Source organism: Lingula anatina, chromosome 1 (genome assembly GCF_051362555.1).
Source record: "Lingula anatina isolate TDL-2025a chromosome 1, LinAna3.0, whole genome shotgun sequence".
In the NCBI taxonomy this organism is placed as follows: domain Eukaryota; kingdom Metazoa; phylum Brachiopoda; class Lingulata; order Lingulida; family Lingulidae; genus Lingula; species Lingula anatina.
In genome coordinates this window covers 6186405-6206708 of record NC_141767.1, presented here as the reverse complement: position 1 = coordinate 6206708, position 20304 = coordinate 6186405, and the positions used below count along the sequence as shown (strand labels likewise).

General features: G+C 38.1%; 1 protein-coding gene across 3 annotated transcripts; it reads right to left on the bottom strand.

Moving 5' to 3' along the window:
* Positions 1 to 985: 985 nt before the first annotated feature.
* LOC106153860 (uncharacterized) lies at positions 986 to 18902 on the bottom strand. Of its 3 annotated transcripts, XM_086999796.1 has the most exons (4): positions 18798 to 18902; positions 14384 to 14446; positions 10722 to 10796; positions 986 to 9595 (listed from the first exon to the last, which is right to left on the bottom strand). In XM_086999796.1, exon 4 carries the CDS (start codon positions 9589 to 9591, stop codon positions 4381 to 4383), a length of 5211 nt encoding a protein of 1736 aa, XP_086855922.1. In that variant the 5' UTR covers positions 9592 to 9595; positions 10722 to 10796; positions 14384 to 14446; positions 18798 to 18902; the 3' UTR covers positions 986 to 4380. The 3 variants fall into 3 exon arrangements, with proteins under 3 accessions (XP_086855922.1, XP_086855925.1, XP_086855923.1); XM_086999799.1 differs by lacking the exon at positions 10722 to 10796; XM_086999797.1 differs by lacking the exons at positions 14384 to 14446; positions 18798 to 18902 and adding an exon at positions 10973 to 11288.
* Positions 18903 to 20304: the final 1402 nt, after the last annotated feature.

Sequence of the window (20304 nt, the reverse complement as noted above, 5' to 3'; positions counted from 1 at the left end):
TAATGTACCTTAAATATAATTAAGAAATGTAACTTACAATGATTTCCCAAATTCAAGTATTGTTTCAGTGAAAAGATCAAGGCGTTGCTATATTTCATCAAAATTTAACCTTGTCGGAGATAAAAAAAAACTTGGTTCATGTAATTTTGCTAAGAAAAGATCACAATGTGATAGTTGTACAGACTTCCAGCCTTACTTTTAGAAAATTGCACTCCACATAAACATTTTAATCTTAAAAGTGGACCAAGATTATCCAACCTGCATCTATTATCCATTCAAAATGCTCTTCCAAACTTTGAAGGGGCAAATAGTTATTATCTATTTATACTTTAATACTTGTCTGAAGCACCCAAAAATTACATGTAAAGAACAAATGGTTTAACAGCAGAATATGCTATCATCTAAAGGGTCCAAAGCTATAGAAATATTTTTGATAATGAAAAATTACTACTGAGCTTAGCAAGTAAATAACATTCTCACTTAAATCAACTTTCTCATAAATGTAAACTGATATTTCATAACAAATGTCAAAGATTATTTTTGAATTGGTAACAAATTTATCTTTTCAGATTATGGTCTGATGTTGAAAATCTACAATACAGCAGTATAATGATAAAATGAGCTAAATAATGAGCAGATCAAAATTGACAGTTCTCTGCTGACATTTAGAAAATCCCTTATTGTCTGTGGAATTCTTTTCACTTACTGAAGTAAATTTTCATAAGCACAGATTTTTTTCTTGTTAATTCTGAACTGGTGAGGATGTCGCCCTGTGATAGTTCATGAATCTTCTTTGCTAATTATGTATGAAAAGACTGCATGCATGTCAATGGCAAGATATTCAGAACAATTCAATTCAGGTATGATTCAGGGCCGTAGCCTCCGGGGGGGGGGGGGGGGGGGGGGGGGGGGGGGGGGGGGGGGGGGGGGGGGGGGGGGGGGGGGGGGGGGGGCAGGGGGGGCAGCTGCCCCCCCTGGGATTTGAGGTGCAAAAAAAAATAATCGCAATTTCCGACTTCTAATTGAGCAATAAATAACAGTTAAAATGCACCAGAATGCAGTATTATACATAGTTTAAAAAAAAATTCCACACCGTGGGAGGGGGACTTCCCACACCCTCCCCCCTCGGGGGCTTCGCCCCCTCGTGTCTGCTTACTGCCCCCCCTGGCATTTTGCTCAGGCTACGGCCCTGTGATTATTATGGATTAGGCCACACTTTTTTAATTTTATGGATGACATCCTGCGCGCGCACGGATTTTCGCCCGTTCTCCAAAAAAAAAAAAAAAAAAAAAAAAGCCCCCCCCCCCCCAGCCCCCAACGAAGTCGGTTGTCGCAAACGTTGTTATTGAATTTGCAAGGAAATGAGCTTTCTGCGCATGCGTATTTTCGCCACGTGGAAATGCGGCCACTTTGCTGTCAAATTCATCTCTAGGATTACTTTCAAATTACACAACAATAAAAGTCATCAAGAGAACAGGCGCCATCGTTTTGGATTGGTATGCCATTGATATTGGGCATGGAGATATCACCTTTTTACAATTGTGCGAAAGGCTGGAGGCGGCCGAAACATTTCTGTGACATTCTGTATAAAGCAGCACATTAATACCAGGTTTTCTGTAGCGAAAAAAGGGTCGACAAGGGCGTCGAGGTATTTGGTGGGCTGAAGGTCGGACAGGCCACCTGACAGTTTAGCTGCTTTGTGTGAGTTGAAGTTGACAAAATGGCATCGTCTGAAATGACCTTTAATAGATTTGGTAGTATTAAGCATATCTTTGCATCATTTTTTAAACATTTCTGTGAAGTGTTCAAAATGTTTTAATATTCTGAGAATACAAATAAAGACGCACTGTTTGATTGATATTTGTTTTATTGATTGCTATAACAAATGAATGCATGAAATAACCTTAAATAGATTTGGTAATATGAAGTATATCAATTCATGACTTTTTTTTACATTTCTACGAAGTATTCACAATGCTTTAATATTTTGAGAGCATGGATAAAGACATATTGTTAGTTTGATACGTGTTTCTGTGGTTAAATTTGTGTTTCCAGCTGTGTACTGACAGCATTCCTTTACTTAAGCAGTTTTTTTTTTGGACTGTTTTTTTTTTTCGCCCTCTCGCACCGATTTTGGGGTACCCAGAGGATGTCATCCATAAAAATAAAAAAGTGTGGCCTTATGGATTAGTTTGGTTAACAGAAGTTTCCATCCGAAATAGAAACTATATGAGAAGATATACAAGTTGCACTTTCACCTCTACTTGCTTTCCAGGTAAGAGAGTGCCAGTCACATTATTCCCCTCCTCCCTTCATTTCCAAATAAGAATTTGTGACTGCACAGTGCTATATTTCTAAACTTAACACAATACTTTTGTCACTATAAATTTACAAGCAAATGGGGTTAATTGCAGAAGCAGCATTGCTTTCAAACATCCAATGATTCCCTTGCTGTCATACACCGTCTTTGACTTATTTTCCCTTGACCCTTTTTAAAGGACCGGTTTGTCTGCTGAGCAGCACTCACTACTGCTCTCCTAGCTTTCACTTTCACTATGATAGTAAGGATACAATAGATAATGCCTCAATTTGACTGCTCCTATTGGCTGGTCAAAGCACCCCATTGATAGGAAAAAATTCCAGTCTAAGTGTTCAAATTATGGCATAATGGTAGCCACAAGGAATAGGAAGTTAGCCGACCCAAAAGTAATTACTATGGGACGTTTGGGGTTTTATAACACCCACATTATAATACACTCACAAAAATGGAATACCATGTTCCATTTCCATATTATTTCCAACTAAACTTTGTGGACTATAATATAATTCTTGAACCACTGCTTTTTAATCCCTACAATTCACTTCCCTACATATTATCAGGGAATATGGTAATGTGCCATGAATTTCGAATGGCTCTTAAATTTCGAACAATTTTAAAATCGGCCATCGGGAGTTTTTTCTGGACCATGAATTTCGGCCAGTAAGCAATTTTGCGCGATCTTGATTTCGTGAATTTCGTACACCTTAAAATCGGCCATCGGGCTATTTTCGCGCTCATAAAGATCTAACAGCCGGCAATGTTGCCCTAGCGTACCTTTACCCGAGTACTACGTGTGCGGCCCAAGGTGCAAGATAACGAGCGGTACAGTTAGTTTAGGACGCTAAACAACATCATCATCACCATTCATTCAGATAACAGGAGAATCTATTAAGAGTTGTTCTGTCGGGCTGTTGTTTCTTTACCGCAGTACTCGGTGTGAGATAGCGATCGGTAGTTTTGCTGAGGCGCACGATAGCATTGTTAACAGTAGAGACTTCATCAACAGAACAAAAGAAGCAATACTAAGAGTTGCAATAAGGATTACTATTATTGCTTCCTTGTCTCGCTCAGATTGTTCACGATCTCCCACTGACAATCTTCCACTAATGAAGTCCCTTGAAATGTACAAATGAAATGAAAAATATTTAAAAAAATTATAAATTTCAATGGGGAGGGAGGGTTAAAAACAATTGATAACGATCTTCCGCTGACGCTCTTTCGCGAACGAACTCCCTTGAATGAATATGAAAATTGCCTTCTCGTCTCGCTTAGATCGAGAACAATCTCCCGCTGGCGGTCATCTTGGTCGCAGCACATGACGGAGAGAGACCGTAATACACAGTTCGGCTGCCGTGGTGAAGGTTACCTGTGCACCGCACATACCGATCTGCGGTCGTAGTGGCCTCCCTGCACGGCGGAGAGAGGCCGTAATGCCAAGGCCGGCTTCTGCAGTGAAGGCAACGTATGCGCTGAAGACACCGACTCGCGCACGGTGAGATGAGGACGCACTCGCTCGCAAAGCTCCGCCCGACTTTAACGGTAATCGCAGGTAAAGGCTACTTGTACGTGCAACATATACACCGATCGGCTGTCGTCTCGGTTTCAGAGCAACAGTAACACTAAGCTTCCACAGTAAAGCTTATCTGGCTGTGGTAGACTTTAATAATCGCCTGCCGTCTCTCCCTCCGTCCACTCCCGTTCTGAAAGACGACACTAGTTTCTTGCAGCCAGAATCGCTTTTGAAAAACGACACTACTAATAACAATGCCGTTTTGTGTCCCTAGCCAACAGTACTGCTCGTTGATCGGGTGAAAGTACGTGTATCCCTTTGGTCGCAATTACCGACACTCACACATCATACATTATGGTAACTCTAAATAGATCGTCTGGAGAAGATAACAGAAGGCCTAGCGACGAACAGACAACTTCCGGTCAAAATTGACAGAATTCCATGAAATTAGAACGTTTGGAAGTTCTGAGCACTTCCATTTCATGAATTTCGGCCAAAACGATCTTTTCCCAAATTTAATTATTTTCTACTGTTCGAAATTCATGGCACATTACCATATTCCTCCGCATGTTGCCAAGTGACTGTAACACCCATCTGCACTGTCAAAAATTGCATTGCATCTCCAGCAAATGTGCTTTTTACAGCTAAGACAATTCATGCGATTACAACCTCCGTTTTTTTCAATAGGGGCTTTGCACTGAGGGCATTTCCTACGATTCTGAGGATCTTTTTCCAGCCAAACTTTCAGGCTTATGTTTTTATCTCTCTTCATTCCCTGGTACATGGCACAGGACATGTCCTGATGGTATTCTATCTTGCATGTGGTGCAGGTGGTTACCTCACAGTTACTGCAGGTGAAAGGTTTCCCATTCTCCGTGATCTGGTACACCATAGGACAGTCAGGGGTGCCACAGTAGGTATAAGCTTCAGGAGCTTTGGAAACAAAGGCCGAAGTTGATGAGGCCACCAATGCTCTCTTCATTGGTTCTGTTGTTAGTTTGTTGAGGGTTCTCCACTCTATTAGCTCTTCACACCCTTCCTGGGCACATGTTATAGGAAAGTTTTTCTCCTCAATGGCTACACATATCTGATTTGTGATACATTCTTGACAGTATGGGTGACCACAACATTCTATCCTGAAAACACTGTCATCAATGGGGCAAAAACAAACCACACAGTCAATTGAGTTTTCCTTTACAGTGGGTTTATAAGGTAACCCATCAATGCATGCTTGCACAGCTTGCTCTAGTTTGGCGAATGCATCATCAGTGCCTTGAAAGCAAAGAGTATGGTGACGCAGATCAAGTTTCAGATGGGTAGCACCTGTTTCCTGGGTCAGCCTCTGAAGGTCAAGGCCATAGGTCTGCATCAAAGCTTTCATGACACCTGGTGGTCTGTCACTGCTGGAAAGGGGTATGTCACACACTTTCTGGGAAACCATATCATCCAAGTATTTGTTTATTTCAATTTTGGCCACGGATTTTGCTCTTTTACTACCATAAATAGCTAAAGAAGACATTCTTCTGTCTGCCAGGATATATGTTCCTGAAGAAGACATGATTCTCTTAAGAATATCTTTTGATGTGAAGGATAGTAGATTTCTTCTCATTAATTCTGAAATGCTGCAGTCGAGGATTTCGCCCTGTGTTATTTCATGGATCACCATCTTTGCTTCACGTAGGTCTGCAACATTGTCTGCACCAATGTCAATGGCAAAGTTACCATCCTGCCTCTCTCTTTCTTTGATGTTAAGTTTTTCAGAACCTTTTATAAGGTCTGCTGTTGCTTCCTTGATATCATCCTTAAAGACTTGGTATACTTCTTTTTGTACCAAAATGGAGGTAAACAACAAGGCTTCCATTGAAACAGGTCTCTCTCCAATCAAAAGATTTCTTCGTAGTGCATTGTGCACTGCCTGACCATCAGTTGAGCTTTTGAATGTTAAGTAACCCATGAAAAAATAGTCTTTGTCCTTTGGTTGAAGGAGTTTTAATTGGAAATGTTGTTTGTCCACAAGAGCCTCAATCTGTGTAGAAAGTTGATGTCTGAATGCATTCATCTGCTCCTGTGTTGTAGGAAATGGTTTTTCACGGGGAATGGAAACCCTGTCAATAATCACAGCAGCTGGAAAGGCATCTTTCAAGGCTGACAGAAGCTGAGTTTCATCAACATTCTTATCTAAATTAGAAATAAAGATCTCATTTGGTTTATCTTTTCCTGGCCTCAATCTTGCAAAACTGGTACCTACACTAAGAATTTGGGTGCTGGAACTGGCAAGAATGTCGTCATCAACGTCTTTAAAGTTAACAAAACCAAAACCTCTTGTTGGTCTTCGGCACCATTGTAGACGCATTTTATATTCTTGCATCTTTGAATCAATACCTACACTGGTTCCTGGGTGTGCAGATATTGATAGTCCAGATGTCTTGTTTACAGCTTGACTAGCTGACTCTGGATTTCTGAAGGTGATTTTTCCCCATTTAGCACTGTTGTTTTTCTTGAACTCACAGTGGGAAACAATTTCTCCAAACATGGAGAATTTCTCTATTATATCATGAGTTGAGGGCTTTTCTTCTCCCTTGGTGACTATCACAACAGTCGTGTACTGCTCTGGCATCAAGATCCATCTTGTCTGTCCTCCACAACCAAGAATAGCATGGACAGACCCTGGTGAATGGTGCAGTGGTAGTTCACATGTTTCTTCTCTCAGTTTTTCTTTTTCACATTCCAGATGCCTGGCAATCACTTCAACAGCTGTGTCATGACCACTAGTTTGACAGTACACCTTCACCTCCCCTGTAACTCGAATTGGATCAATAATCACCATTCCTCCACCTATTTCAGCAGATATCTTCTTCTGCAAGCCACACAGTGTGGAAAATTTTGGACCAATCAACTTTTGCATAAGTTCTCTTCCATAGAAAAGTGAAACAGCAGAAAGGGTCTGTGCTTCGAGTTGCTCGAGGTCAATGTTTAACAGACCAGACTCTGTAGCCTCAACAACTAGTCCCTCCTCAACAGGTGTCAAGTTCATTGCAAAATCTTGCGATGTAGAAAGCAGAGACTGGTACACTAGCCACTTTGGAGAGGATCCCAGATATTTCAAGGCAGAGGAAGGATGGATTTGGACAGCCTGGCCTAGCCTTGCAACCAAGTACCCTGCTTTACTGTGCCCTAGATACAGACAGAGGTGTCTTGCTCCATATGTTTTGAAAAGTATTGGAGGTAATTTCTGAACCATTTCTTCTTCTGAGTGAAATGCATATGGCACTTTTAAACCGATTTCTGATTTCACAATTTTAATCATCTCTTGTACTGCATCTCGACTGCAGCGCATGGCCTTTGCATTGATGAAGTTTCCTACACACCACCTGCTTTTCTGCTTGTCTGGTATTTTATTCCATTCTCTGTAAACATTAACAAAAGTCACACTGTCTCCACCTTGATGACAAAAAGTGGTCTTCAGTTTGTCTGCCATTTCCTTCTCATCTTCTGTACCTTTGCGAAAAAAGATATTGCTCGAGGTGGATGTGACTGCAGCTAAAACAAGAGCTTCAAAGCCTATACCTTCTTCTATTCCTAAGAGCACCAGGCGTGATAGATGGGGTTCCAATGGAAGTTTGGCCATCTGCTTTCCTACTTCTGTGATGCCCTGGTCATCAACTGCTCCTAGCTCACGCAGGGACCTCATACCATACTCAAGGGCCTCCAGTGGGGGTGGCTGAACATAATCAAATTCTAATGGATTAGGAATGCCAATCTCAAGAAGTTTTAGAAGAGCCCCACTGACATGAACTCTTAGGATCTCTGGTGTAGATATTCTTTCCGATGATTCATACTCTTCTTTGGTGTACAATCTGAAACATTTGCCTGAAGATATTCTTCCAGCTCGCCCCTTTCTTTGCTCTGCTGAGCTTTGGTTCACAGTCATAACATCCAGCGAGGATCTGTTTTTCTTTGGATCATATCTCACTTCTTTGACAAGCCCTGAATCAATGACATACTTAATACCTGGGATGGTGATAGAAGTTTCTGCACTGTTGGTAGCAAAAACTATCTTTCGTTTTCCTACGGGAGTTTGCTCAAAAACTTTGTTTTGTTCATCACTTTGTAGTCTGCCATGGAGCTGTAAGCAAATAACCTCATCAGGGAATGGTAACTGTGCCTCTAATATAACAAAAGCCTTTTCTGTTTCTGTTGGTGATGTCAAGAAGGCCAGTATGTCACCCTCAGGCTCTGTTTGGTGTACTTCAATGGCTTTCACAACAGTCTCGCGCACATAGTCTGAATTAGGTTGCCTTGGAGTATCTTTCCAAACAACTTCAACTGGAAATGTGCGTCCAGAGACTTGCAGAACTGGACATCCACCAAAATAACAGACAAAAACATCAGGGTCAATTGTTGCAGAAGTTATTATAACCTTAAGTTCTGGGCGTTGCTTCAAGCAGGACTTCACCATACCAATCAGTAGGTCTGTATGTATACTGCGTTCATGAGCTTCATCGATGATAATGACAGAGTAGCAATTCAGAAGGTTATCCTTGAGACATTCATTCAGAAGGACATGATCTGTCATGTAAACAATGGATGTATTTGGACCTCTCTTCTTCTGCATCCCCACTTGATACCCAACTTCATCCCCAACTGCACATCCCATTTCTGAGGAGACGTGTCTGGCAAGGCTAATGGCTGCCACTTTTCTTGGTTGGGTGCATGCTATGATTCCCTTTTTCCCTAGTCCAACTTGGTGTAAGTATTGCACCAGCTGGGTGCTTTTACCAGAACCTGTTTCTCCAAGTATCACAGATACCTGGTTGTTCATCACTGTATTCAAGATGTCCCCTCGTCTGGCATACATTGGCAGGGCTGAAGTGAACCTGTGGCACTCTCGACCAAATGCTTTCCTTATTTCAAATATATCCTCATGAAAATGTTTTGATGGTTGGATTTCCCTGAAATGATTCTTGGTCCTTTTCAAGAAGTCTTCAAACTCCTTCTTCTGGTTGTTCAACTCTGAAAGTTTGTCTTGAAGTGCTGCCTTCTCTGAAGTTATGCGCTCATACTCAGCCAAGGGCACATGTCGCTGAACGTGGGTTTTCTTCAAAAGATTGGCCACCTCAGAAATCTTTTTTGAGTGTTCATCAAGAAGTTTGTCCCCTTTCTCCTGGACTTCAATCTCTTGTTTCTGGAGTAGAGCCTTTGTCTCATCTGTATCTTCATCGCACTGCTTGAATTTTACACTTTCAATGGTAGAATCCTTAACATGAATTAACTTTTGCAAAGAGCTGAGAGCCCGTTTGGCTAGATTCTTGCTAGGAAAGACAAGAAGAACCTGTGTTGATGAGTCACTTGCCATCTCTGAGACTAGTTTGGCTTCAAAGTCTATGGTCTGAGACATAATGTGCTGAAAATGTGGCTTCACTCTCTCTTCATCGTTAAGCAAAATTTTCTCTTTCAATTTCACCAAAACTTCAGCAGGAATGGGTTTGCATGCTTTAGGGGAAATCCTGGCATCTGTCTGCAAGGTGGTTTTGGAATTATCTTCATGCTTTTTGTTTTTCTTTCTGGTTCTGGGTGGATAAACCACATTTGAGGTTGAAGGTGGGACAAGTTGCTGTGGGTCATTTTGTCTATAACTAGGTTTAAGCAGTCTTTTACCTTTGTCTAAAGTTTTTTCCCCACCATATGTTCCAGCAAGCGATGGCACTTGATCTGTGTTAGGTGACTTTATGGACTTAAAATCACTTCTGTCAGATGACATAGTTCTGAAATGACAAAAGGTTTACGTAAGCATTATATTATAAATTTTATGATAAACATATAATCACAAATAAGTAAAAATGTCAAGGATATTTCTACATTATTTCACTTGGCAAAAATGATGACCAAGAATGCATTAGACAGACATTCCTGGCATGCAACTTACCACTACCATAATCATAAACTGTTAATAATCTTAGACTGGTTTTCTGCAACTGTTTTTTGTCAAATCAGCAAAAGAAAGAACTTGACCTTTATCAGAGGTTTTTTAAGCAAAAACTGTGGGTCATTTCAAGAAGCAACTGATAAGTCCTAGCTGTATTGCATTGGCAAACAATCATAAGCATTCTTTTATTTTACGACACGTTTCAGGCCTGTAGCCAGGGAGGTTTGGGGGGGTTTGTAAGAACCCCACTTCTAGGTAAAATTTTATCTATGTATGAAAGTTTCATGGTAAAAGGTCCACTTTTTCAGTAAAAGACCCCCCCCCCCTTGAAATCACTGGCTATGCGCCTGTGTTTATTACATAAAGTTGATAAACAAGGAAATTTAACTCAAATGTTTTTTACTGTGTAGAAATCATTATGAATAAATATCACACTAACACAATACCTGTAAACAGTATCAAACGTAGTGTATATATATAAATAAACAATGTTCCCTTAAATATCTAGCAGATGACAGTAAAAAAACTACATGTAGCTATCATAACATATACTATCAGAATGCTTACATGTTATATAAAAATGTCAATAACATTTTCATTTTACTTCTTAGTAACTGTTCTCATATACATGTATCAACACTCTAAGTTAAGCATATATTGGAAAGATAATATAGCAATTAATATATCATAAATTTAGATACATTTGAACACATCAAAATTCTGTGACCAAAGAAAATAATAGAGTACAGAACAAGCAAATGATTACCAGAATCTAATTTTTACCTTTGCAATACACACACACACACACACACACACACACACACACACAAGGGTTTCTTCCTTGCTCTTTCCTTGTAACTTTTTAATTATTCACATATTGTATGGACACTTACATTAAAAGTACTGTACTGCAATTTAATGATTCTTTGAGATCAAAACTTCAATTTATAGGCAAGTTTACACACCTGGTGTTCAATTACTCCAAACTAAACAAGTTAACACAATAGGCACAGCAGTCATGTAAACTAACAAACTGGCATCTGAAAAAAAAAAAAAAAGATAAAAGTGAGTACTCATTTGTAATCAGTTGTACCAATGTGTTCCACAACTTTTTACAAATATAACACATGTAAGATTAAGGTGACTAGAAATCGATATCTTTCATCAAAAAAAAACTTATTATTCAATTTATAATTGTTTCATCTTTTTTGCACACCTGGAGTTCAAGAAAATTAGGCCTGTTGACAATGACTTGCCTCTTCTCATAGCCTGTTGCTCGATTACCCTCCACCAGGGTGGCATATTATATAGAGAAAAATGGGAAAATCCAGAGATAGTAAAATGACTACCTATTTATCTAAAGACATATCTGTGAATATCCTGTGAAAAGTCAATCTGTGGCCCTGGTAAAGGGTATCCCTCAATCAGCACTGGCCATTATGGTCACCATAAATCATCATCAAAGCCATTTTACAGTACATACAGGCCTACCCAATTACCAGACACAGCACTGAATGATCCTGAATTCACCGGTTGATCAGACCACACTACCCGTTTTCAAGGTGTGTATCAGTACTGCTTTGGAGTATCAGACACCACACTGCTCTTGCCCAGTATGCAATGTGATAGTGATGATTCTCAGGGGGGTCGGAAAGTATTGCATCACCACTCAAAATTTGTTCTGGGGTATGATATTGTGGAATGCGTACTGACACACACCTTCAAAACTGGTAGTGTACGTGGTCCAATCTACCAGTGAATTCGGGATCATTCCATGCAGAGTCTGGTAGTTGGGTAGGCCTGACATAAGTCATTAATTTTCTGAGCTTAAACTACTACAATCAGATAGTCGGTGGCGTCTCGATAGTCCGAAGGTTCATTGGTCCGAAGGTTCATTGGTCCGAAGGTTCGATAGTCCGAAACATTTTAAGATGTTCTTCGATTTTAAGAATTATAATTACAAACGGAATCTAAGGGTGCGTTCCCAACGAAACTATCATTCTACGTAGATTGATCCAACTCCACCAGGATTCTCACTGTATGCAATCAGATTAGCAATCCTGGAGCTGCTAGGGGGTGATTAACTTTCGTGTGAACTCAGCTTCTAGAATCTTTATCATTTCGTTTTGAGTGCGTCCGAAACGCACGTGAAAATTATCCATATAGGTCGTATTGTTTCCGTGAACTACTCTTTACAATGTGGGGAAGTTTGGGGATATGCAATGGCTACCCTTTCCAACTCATGAACACCATACGTTTCACATGAAATATTGAATAAAGATTGGAACGCATAAAATGAGAGGACGCCTATAATGACATTTAATCGAATGGCCTGTGCTATTATTTTTAAATTGTATAAGAAACTGATAAAAGTGGTTTTACGCTCCATCAAGGCTACCTTTAAGCGCACACTGATTATTTTCAAAAGAAAAAAACGGGTGTTTCAATTACGAATTTTTTTGGATTGCGGGAGAGTCCCGTTTTTCTAGAGACCAATTGCGATTCACGTCCACCCTGTACTCATGAATATAAAGTCAACAGTTTCGTAAAAAATCAGTGATAATCAACTTTTCAAGACTGGATGAATAGGTCGGTTCAAGAAAGGCAGTTAACAGACAACTCCACCCTCCAGCGACCAATAACCGTACCACCAGCGTGAGCGTGGCGGTAGACATGGGCTTAATCCCGACCCATCTCGTACGGCCTCCGCCAGTTCCGCGTCATGGGGGATACAATTAACCGTTACCGTTTCTTCACCTAGACTGGCATCTCGTAGATCTCGCAAGTGAGACGTGCGATTTTGGGGTCTGCCATATAGATAAACGTCCTAATAAAATATTCGTCCCGTAAACGTCTCAATAGATTTACGTCTCGTTAAATTTACGTGCCGACAGATCCACCAACAGATTCCTATAAACCTTTAGATCTTTAGAACCAGGTACCACTAGATCCATATATCTGACATAGTAATGGGCCTGGCTAAAATGCCGATATCAACTCGAGGTACATGTATGGGGCTTTCGAGTAATAGTCTGACTGCTAGTACTGACCCACTTAATTAATGATTTAATTACAACCTGATATTTATTACCGTATAGGTATGGTTAGCTCTGAAAAGGCGCAAACTCCCTTAGAAAACAAATTTCACACGGGTAAACGGCAATTTTCCTGGACTGACTTTACCAGTCCATCAATCCAAACTATCCAAGAGAATTTTTACAATTAGTTTGAGTTTCTTACGATGTCTTAAGATACTATGATTAGAATTCAAATTCTTCTAACCTACACATTACTTTAATTATGTAAAAGTTATAGAATAATTGCATTTCCAAACAAACTATGTTGTTGTTCGCACAGCCCACTCCCCTACCCTCCCCCCCCCCCCCAAAAAAAAAAAAAAAAAATTACTCATAGGGATGAGGATGAATTAACTGGAGTGTCAACTTGGCATATAAACAAAAATTACGAGCATTTACGAAAACAAACTTTTCCCTTACTAGGGCTTTAAACATAAAAATTGTATCAGAATACAGTAATATGCTCAAATATCCACAAATAGTAATACATATTTAATTCCACCCCCTCTTCCCCAGCAATACTGAAGGTGCTGAAACGTTTATAATCTGAAATAGAAATGTGGCAACGCCATATCAACCCGGTGGGCCTATTTATTTATTTATTTATTTATTTTTTAAACGTAAAATACAAGTGAGAAGGCAGTTTGAACATGTTGAAATATTCTAAAACAGTTAAACTTCTAATCTGATGAACAACATCAAAAATGCTGTCTTTGTAACAAATTCATTTAAACAAAGAAAAACATACTATGCAAAAAGTAGATACACTCGTGACTCGTGAGAAAATTTCCATTTGATTTTACAAAATAAACCTTTGCAGTTAAATATCGTCAACTTCCAATCCCATGAAAAACATCAAGATCTTTTTTTTTTTTTTTTTTTTTTGTAACTAATGTAATATGCTAGTATTGACGTTATTTTTGCCCGTGCAGACCTAACTTTTAAACCCTCTACCAGGGCGACTGATAGATTTTTTACAGATATTCACAGATGTGTCTCTAGATAAATAGGTGGTCATTTTGAGACACCAACAATTTTCGGGGCCCTTTAGCGGGCCCCAGATCCTACGCCAAGGGGGTGGGGGCTTTGCCTCCGCGGACCCCCCTTCAAATAATCTTGGATCCGCCCCTGTACATGTAATTCACTATACACTTATACAGCGGGCCTACATTCAGACTATCGAACCTTCGGACTATCGAACCTTCGGACTAATGAACCTTCGGACCAATTAATGCACCTTCGGACTATCGAACCTTCGGACCAATGAACCTTCAATGCACATTCGGACCATTGAACCTTCGGACCAATGAACCTTCGGACTATTGAACCTTCGGACTATCGCTACGGCCCCAGATAGTCAACTCTGTAAAGAAACCTTTGTGATGGCCTGCAAGAATTTTACAGATGATTGTTAACAAACAACAATATGGCTAACAAACCCAAATAGACTTCTGTCACATACCACATCAGTCTGTGACACCAGAGACTAAGAATGTACACTCTCCAAAAACCAAAACCAAAACTGTGACAACATACAAAAAATTACTGACCTGGCTTCAGTTGGTTTTAATGGTATATGACTTGGAGCCAGTGGTTATCATCACAGACTGCCACTGGAAATTGAAATAATTTCTAAATGAGAATCACAATTTGCTCTGGAGGTTCTGTTAAAAATGAGGTTTATTTTGTGAAAAGCAACTTACTTGACTCAAATTTTTAGCATGTTTTGCCAAGTCCAATTTAAACTTAATTAAATTTGTGAAACTGACCCTTTGACTAAGTTAAGATAGTATAGTCAACCAAAGCATGGACTATGCATGCATGTATGGGATAGCAGCAGTCTGGTGAGCCAGGTCATTTCACATTCCTGATCATTTTGGTCCAGACTTGAAAGAAAAATATCTCTTGCCAGTGTTAGAAATTAAGGCTGGACCGTCTGCCCGGGGCTGACAATTTTCAGAACAGGCTGAGAAGTTTTCCCACCCAGCAGACATTCAGTCCAGCTACTTTTCAAGATGGCTGGACTTTTGGTCCAGCAACTAATTTTCCTAAGAGGCAAACACTGTCTCTTGCCATTATGAGACTTAGGGTATTTTCTTTATGTATGTATACATTTATTGGGCAGCTGGCTCAGGCACACCTTTTGAAGGTTCTATATATGGGCATTTTTACAATCCTGGGCTCCTTTTTTTCCCACCAAGGGTCAAAAATAGAAGTCATTATTGTGTTGAAATTTGTACTTTTCTTGAAAGTATAGACCTGAAGGGTATAAGAAATGACAATCCCGAGATAAAACCTTGTGTATGTATAAAGATATGATTATTTGAATTTTGAAAATCATTTTTTTTATTTTCATAAGCTAAACCTTGAAGTGTGTGACTTTTATGGTAATAGAAGGTATTGAGCTCCAAAAAACCATTTAGTTTTACTCAGAGAGTATTGCTCTTTTATGTATTTGCAAAAAAAAAATGGATGAAAATATCCAAAATTTGACGAATCAATGATATTTTTGTAATTTTCCTGTTTCAGTATTAAATGTGACTACATGAAGTTTTTGATTCTGAGATATTCTGAGAACTTCTGTACTTCACTTTACCTTGCATAAGTTCTTTATGTTATGCTTCATGATTGTGTAAAATATTATTTTGCACAGACATGTGTACTAATTGCAGTGTCATGTTAAAATAAATGTCCTTTCCGAAACATCCCTGTTTCGGAAAGGACATTTTTTTAAACATTTATGATATTGTTTAAATATATTGTAGTATTTGAGTTTATAAGTTTTAGGTAAAGTCTATGAATAACTGGGGAAAATAGGTGGAAGCTGAACTAAAATTGAAGTCTTTTTATTACATTTTGTGCTTGTTTTGTCTATTCTGTACTAGTAATTCATTACTGGAATTTAATTTTATTAAATATTGATTCTGAGATATATTCCAGGTATTCTTTATGCCATTATACCTTATTCCAGTTTCTTTTGTTACAGTTCATAGCTGTATAAAATATTATTTGACAATGTCAGATTTACCAACAGTAAAGACATGTTTAAAAATATGTCCTTTTAGACATGCCCTTGTTTCGGAATGGACATTTATTTAACATTTATGAAATTGCCTTAAGATCTCATAGTATGTTGGTTTACAAGGTACAGGTGAAGCAATCATTGGACAAAATATGAGTAAACTAGATTAAAACTGAACTGTTTTTATTACATTAATTGGTCATATTGGATAGTTTTTTATTCTTTTTTGAAATGTTACTCCATAAGTATTTGATCATGACATAAAATAGAGTCTTCTGCACTCCATTATACCCTATTCTACTTCCTTTTGTTACAGCTCATAGCTGTATAAAATATTATTTGACAAGGTCAGGTTTAAATTAAGTAATTACATTTTTAAATATGTACTTTTTGGCATGTCCTGTGTTTCGGAATTGACATTTATTTAACATTTACGAAATTGCTTAAATATATATATATATATATATATATATATAGAGAGAGAGAGAGAGAGAGAGAGAGATGTATCATGATCATGTATGTATACGTTATAAATAATCACAGGAAGTTAATTATAACCTGTGTCTGCCTGCAAGCGCCTCTGTAAACCGTGCCAGTGAACTGACTCTTGCAACTTTAACACGTGTAGCCTCATAACTATTTTCGAGTACTTTTATGTACATTATAAGTAAGCAATATTTAAAGAAAGGTAAGCTATATTATTCAAAATTATATTCTACATAAATTTGATATGCTTCCCATCATCCTCTTCCTCATGAATAATAAATAGATGAGCAGACCAAAGAGTAAACAAATGTTTTAGACAATGTGTTAAAAAATGTCCTTTCCGATACAAAGCATCCTAATTGCCTATATTTCTATTTATACTGATATATTCTCTTCAATTAATTGTTAATTTAACTTTGAAATACATGAACTTTGGGGAAATATGCAATGGAAGTTCTAGTAGATCCAAAGAAAAGATGCTGACTCGCAAAAATGAATTTTTTTGTTGAGGATATATATAGAAATTTAAAAAGATGCCATTGAAGAATTGATTTTCAATTGCCATTGATTTTCTATTATTTTTATGTCACATGTATGATGCTCTAACAGTAATTTGCTCATGTCAAGTAAATAGAGCATTAAAGACAGAATTCTCTCTATTTATAACATTGGTAATGTAAAGGTACTTTGTTTCGGAATGGACAATTTTTAACAAGCATCTCAAAAAAGGCCACAGTTAAATGGGTTTCTGTGCACTGGGGTTTTCTTATATAAAAATAAATATCACATGTCCTGGGCTTTAGAGAAATATTTATTGTTACAGGCTAGGTGTCAACATGTTCTTTTTATGTAAGAGAAACCCAATGTTTCGGAATGGACAAATTTAACGGAAAAACACGGTAGGGTTATTTTGCACTCCATGTCAAGCTCCAGAATCATCGCGCAGATTTTACATCCAAACAATGATTAGGATGCTTAATTATACTGTATGTTTTATGATATATTTTCTGAAAGTCATTTATTTTTGTTTCGGAATGGACATTTCGTTTAACGGAAATACCAGCATGCCATTTAAAGACTTTTTTTTCTAGGATACACCTCTCTCCTGTTAATATTTAAACTTTTTTGCTTCCACCATACTACTGAGTGTTTTATAATCCAAAAATATGCAATGTCAAACACTGTTTTAATTTATTTCAGATTGCTTTTTATTTCATATGACTAAAACGGGAAAAAATTTTGGTCATTTTTTGGGCTTTGCTTTACCATAACTTTGGACTCAGTGGTGATATTTGGTTTTTATTTTCAGAGTTTATCTTCACTTACACCATTCTCTAACATAGTGATAAAAGAATTCTTTGATCATATGTATGTAATTTGTTAATTAGCAATATGTGGGAAAATCTGAAAAGTGCCCAGGACTGTAAAAATGCCCATATTCACAATATTGACACCCCTCCCAATTTACAGGGGCGGATTTAGGCCGTCTTCTGGGTCTTCCTGAAGACGGTCAGATTTTCAAGTTTACATTGACGGGTATATAATTTTTTATGTCGGAAGACGGTCAAAAATGGAGGATGGAGCAACAACGATAATTTGGAAGACTGTCAGAACATATCTCTGGATCCACCCCTGCTTTATCAGTATATCCCCCTGGCCCTCACCCCTCACACCACCCAGTCATTTTTTAGTTTGTGTGTAATTATACCTACTGCACATGCTTGTCACAGTATTGCTTGAAAAAAGAGGGGGACATACCCCCAAATATTTTTCCTTTCCTTTTTAAAAAATGCAGTCTGGCAATTTCTGAAGTATGAGGGGCTAACGCATGAATTTCCGTGCTAGTGAGGGGCCAGTACACAAATAATATTGAGAAATAACTACATGTTTAACCACTGCCACATATTAAGTTTTTAATTGATTAGGAGGAATCCAGGGTGTGTTTCCTCAGTTTCCTTGCACCCCACTGAAGTCGTTTTGCTCTAAGGAAAGACAAATTGTATTTTTTAACTTATTTTGTTGTGCTTGATGTACTCTATACTATATTTTCTTTCTCTCTCTCTCCAGAGAGAGAACGAGAGACGCAGAAGCTTATTTTTATAAAAGCGAAAACGCCCTGTAGGTAAATTATAAATTCTGGCAAATATGAAGGTCTGAGCATGTACATGTAGGTTCCAAAATTTCATAATATCACAACTGGCACTTTTTACCAGTTATACTCTAACTAGCAGTAACATTTCGCTGGCATTTAGATCTTCTGTTGTGGCGTCGCCACTCTAGCAGCACAAAGTAACAACAGTAAAAAAAAAACCCCGAAAAGTAAACTTGTTAAAGACCGATACTACTGCCTATCCCGATATTTTCACACCCCAGATATCATCCGCCACTTGAATAACTCTGAAATAATGACAAAAGTTGTCTTTTGTTCTCTTTGTTACCATACCTTGCAACCTTACCTCTGTTAGCTGAGATGAAAAATGAAACTATGACGTACACATAATTCGAAGAATATCTTATCGCACACCTGCTACATCACAGGCGCGTGATCGATACCGAAACCGAGCAACATTCCTCATTGGGGAATCCCCTAATGAAGTAGCAGCAGGTAACTGAACTGACCTCTGACCTCTCTGGCGAAATGAAACCGCGCTAAAAAATTATTTTCAGAGGGGACATTAAATTAATTATTTAGAGTTAAAAAAAAAACAAATGGGGGGGGGGGTTAGGAAGTATAATTTTTAAAACACTTCTCAGTATGGAAACGGTTCTTCAAGCACGACTGCGTATTTAACTCCCCCTTCACGCAAGATTATTCCTATATTCATTTATATTATTCAAAGATATTTAGAAATAAAACTTTGCTCAACAAATTCATAATTTACTGTTTCATTAATCACCAGTTTACCCACTGATATAAGAAATGCAAATAAATTCATTTTAGAAACTTTTAATTTTTTTATCCGTTTTTAGTAATTATCATACAATTAAGTTTTTTAATGTTCCATCCTTATAAATTTACTTTATTTTAATTATAAACTGTTACATTCATGACTTTCATGTTAAGACTTTTAGTAACAAATTTGTAACTTTAGATTTTAGTGGAATCTGTCATTTGATATAAAAATAGATTATTATTATTATTATTATTATTATTATTATTATTATTATTATTATTATTACCAGGCATACATACTTTGGCACTGGGTGGTATAAGAGGGATGAGTAGCTGGGATGAGTTTTCAGTGGCCTCTGATTATACGTCAAGGCGTCTCGAGATCATGGTGTGACGAATCCTACAGGGTTACTACTTAATATGGAATATTTTTTATCATTGTTATTTTTGAGTGCTGATTAAATATTTATTGACTTGATTCATCAAAAAAGTATTTCATAGAGTGATAAAAATATCAAGTCGTCTGTTGTGAGATATTTTGGTCAATAATATCAAATCTGACATAAGATGTCATTCAAAAGAAAAGAACACCCCCGAAAACCATATCAACAGTTTGATGTCAGTATTAACTTTAAGCTAAGATATTAAAGAAAATGATAGCCTCCGGACAGTGATATGTTACACAGTCAAAGAAATCATTACAGTAAATCATGAAAAGCCATCAATAGCGGGTATGACCTCCAGCAACCGCTTGCAGCGCCCTCGTCCTGCATGGCATATACTGTGACAAGTTTTTTAGAGTTCGGATGGGGATATCATTCCAGGCAGTGATATTTGCCTGTCGAGGGTCATCATTATTTACCGGACGATGACCATAGCTTTTAATTCTGTAAGTTACTTCCGCCCACAGATTTTCAATTGGGTTCATTTCTGGGGAGTTTGCAGGCCAGGGCAGTTGCTGAACCCATTGGTTTTGAAGAAAAACAGTGATTCTGCTAGCTCGATGTGGCGTTTCGCAGTCGTCTTGGCACACAAAGTTGTTCCTGAAGATGACTCTTACAAATCGATTC

Excerpts from the sequence above, each read along its gene's own strand:
- LOC106153860 (XM_086999796.1), bottom strand. The coding sequence starts at position 9,591 with ATGTCATCTGACAGAAGTGATTTTAAGTCCATAAAGTCACCTAACACA.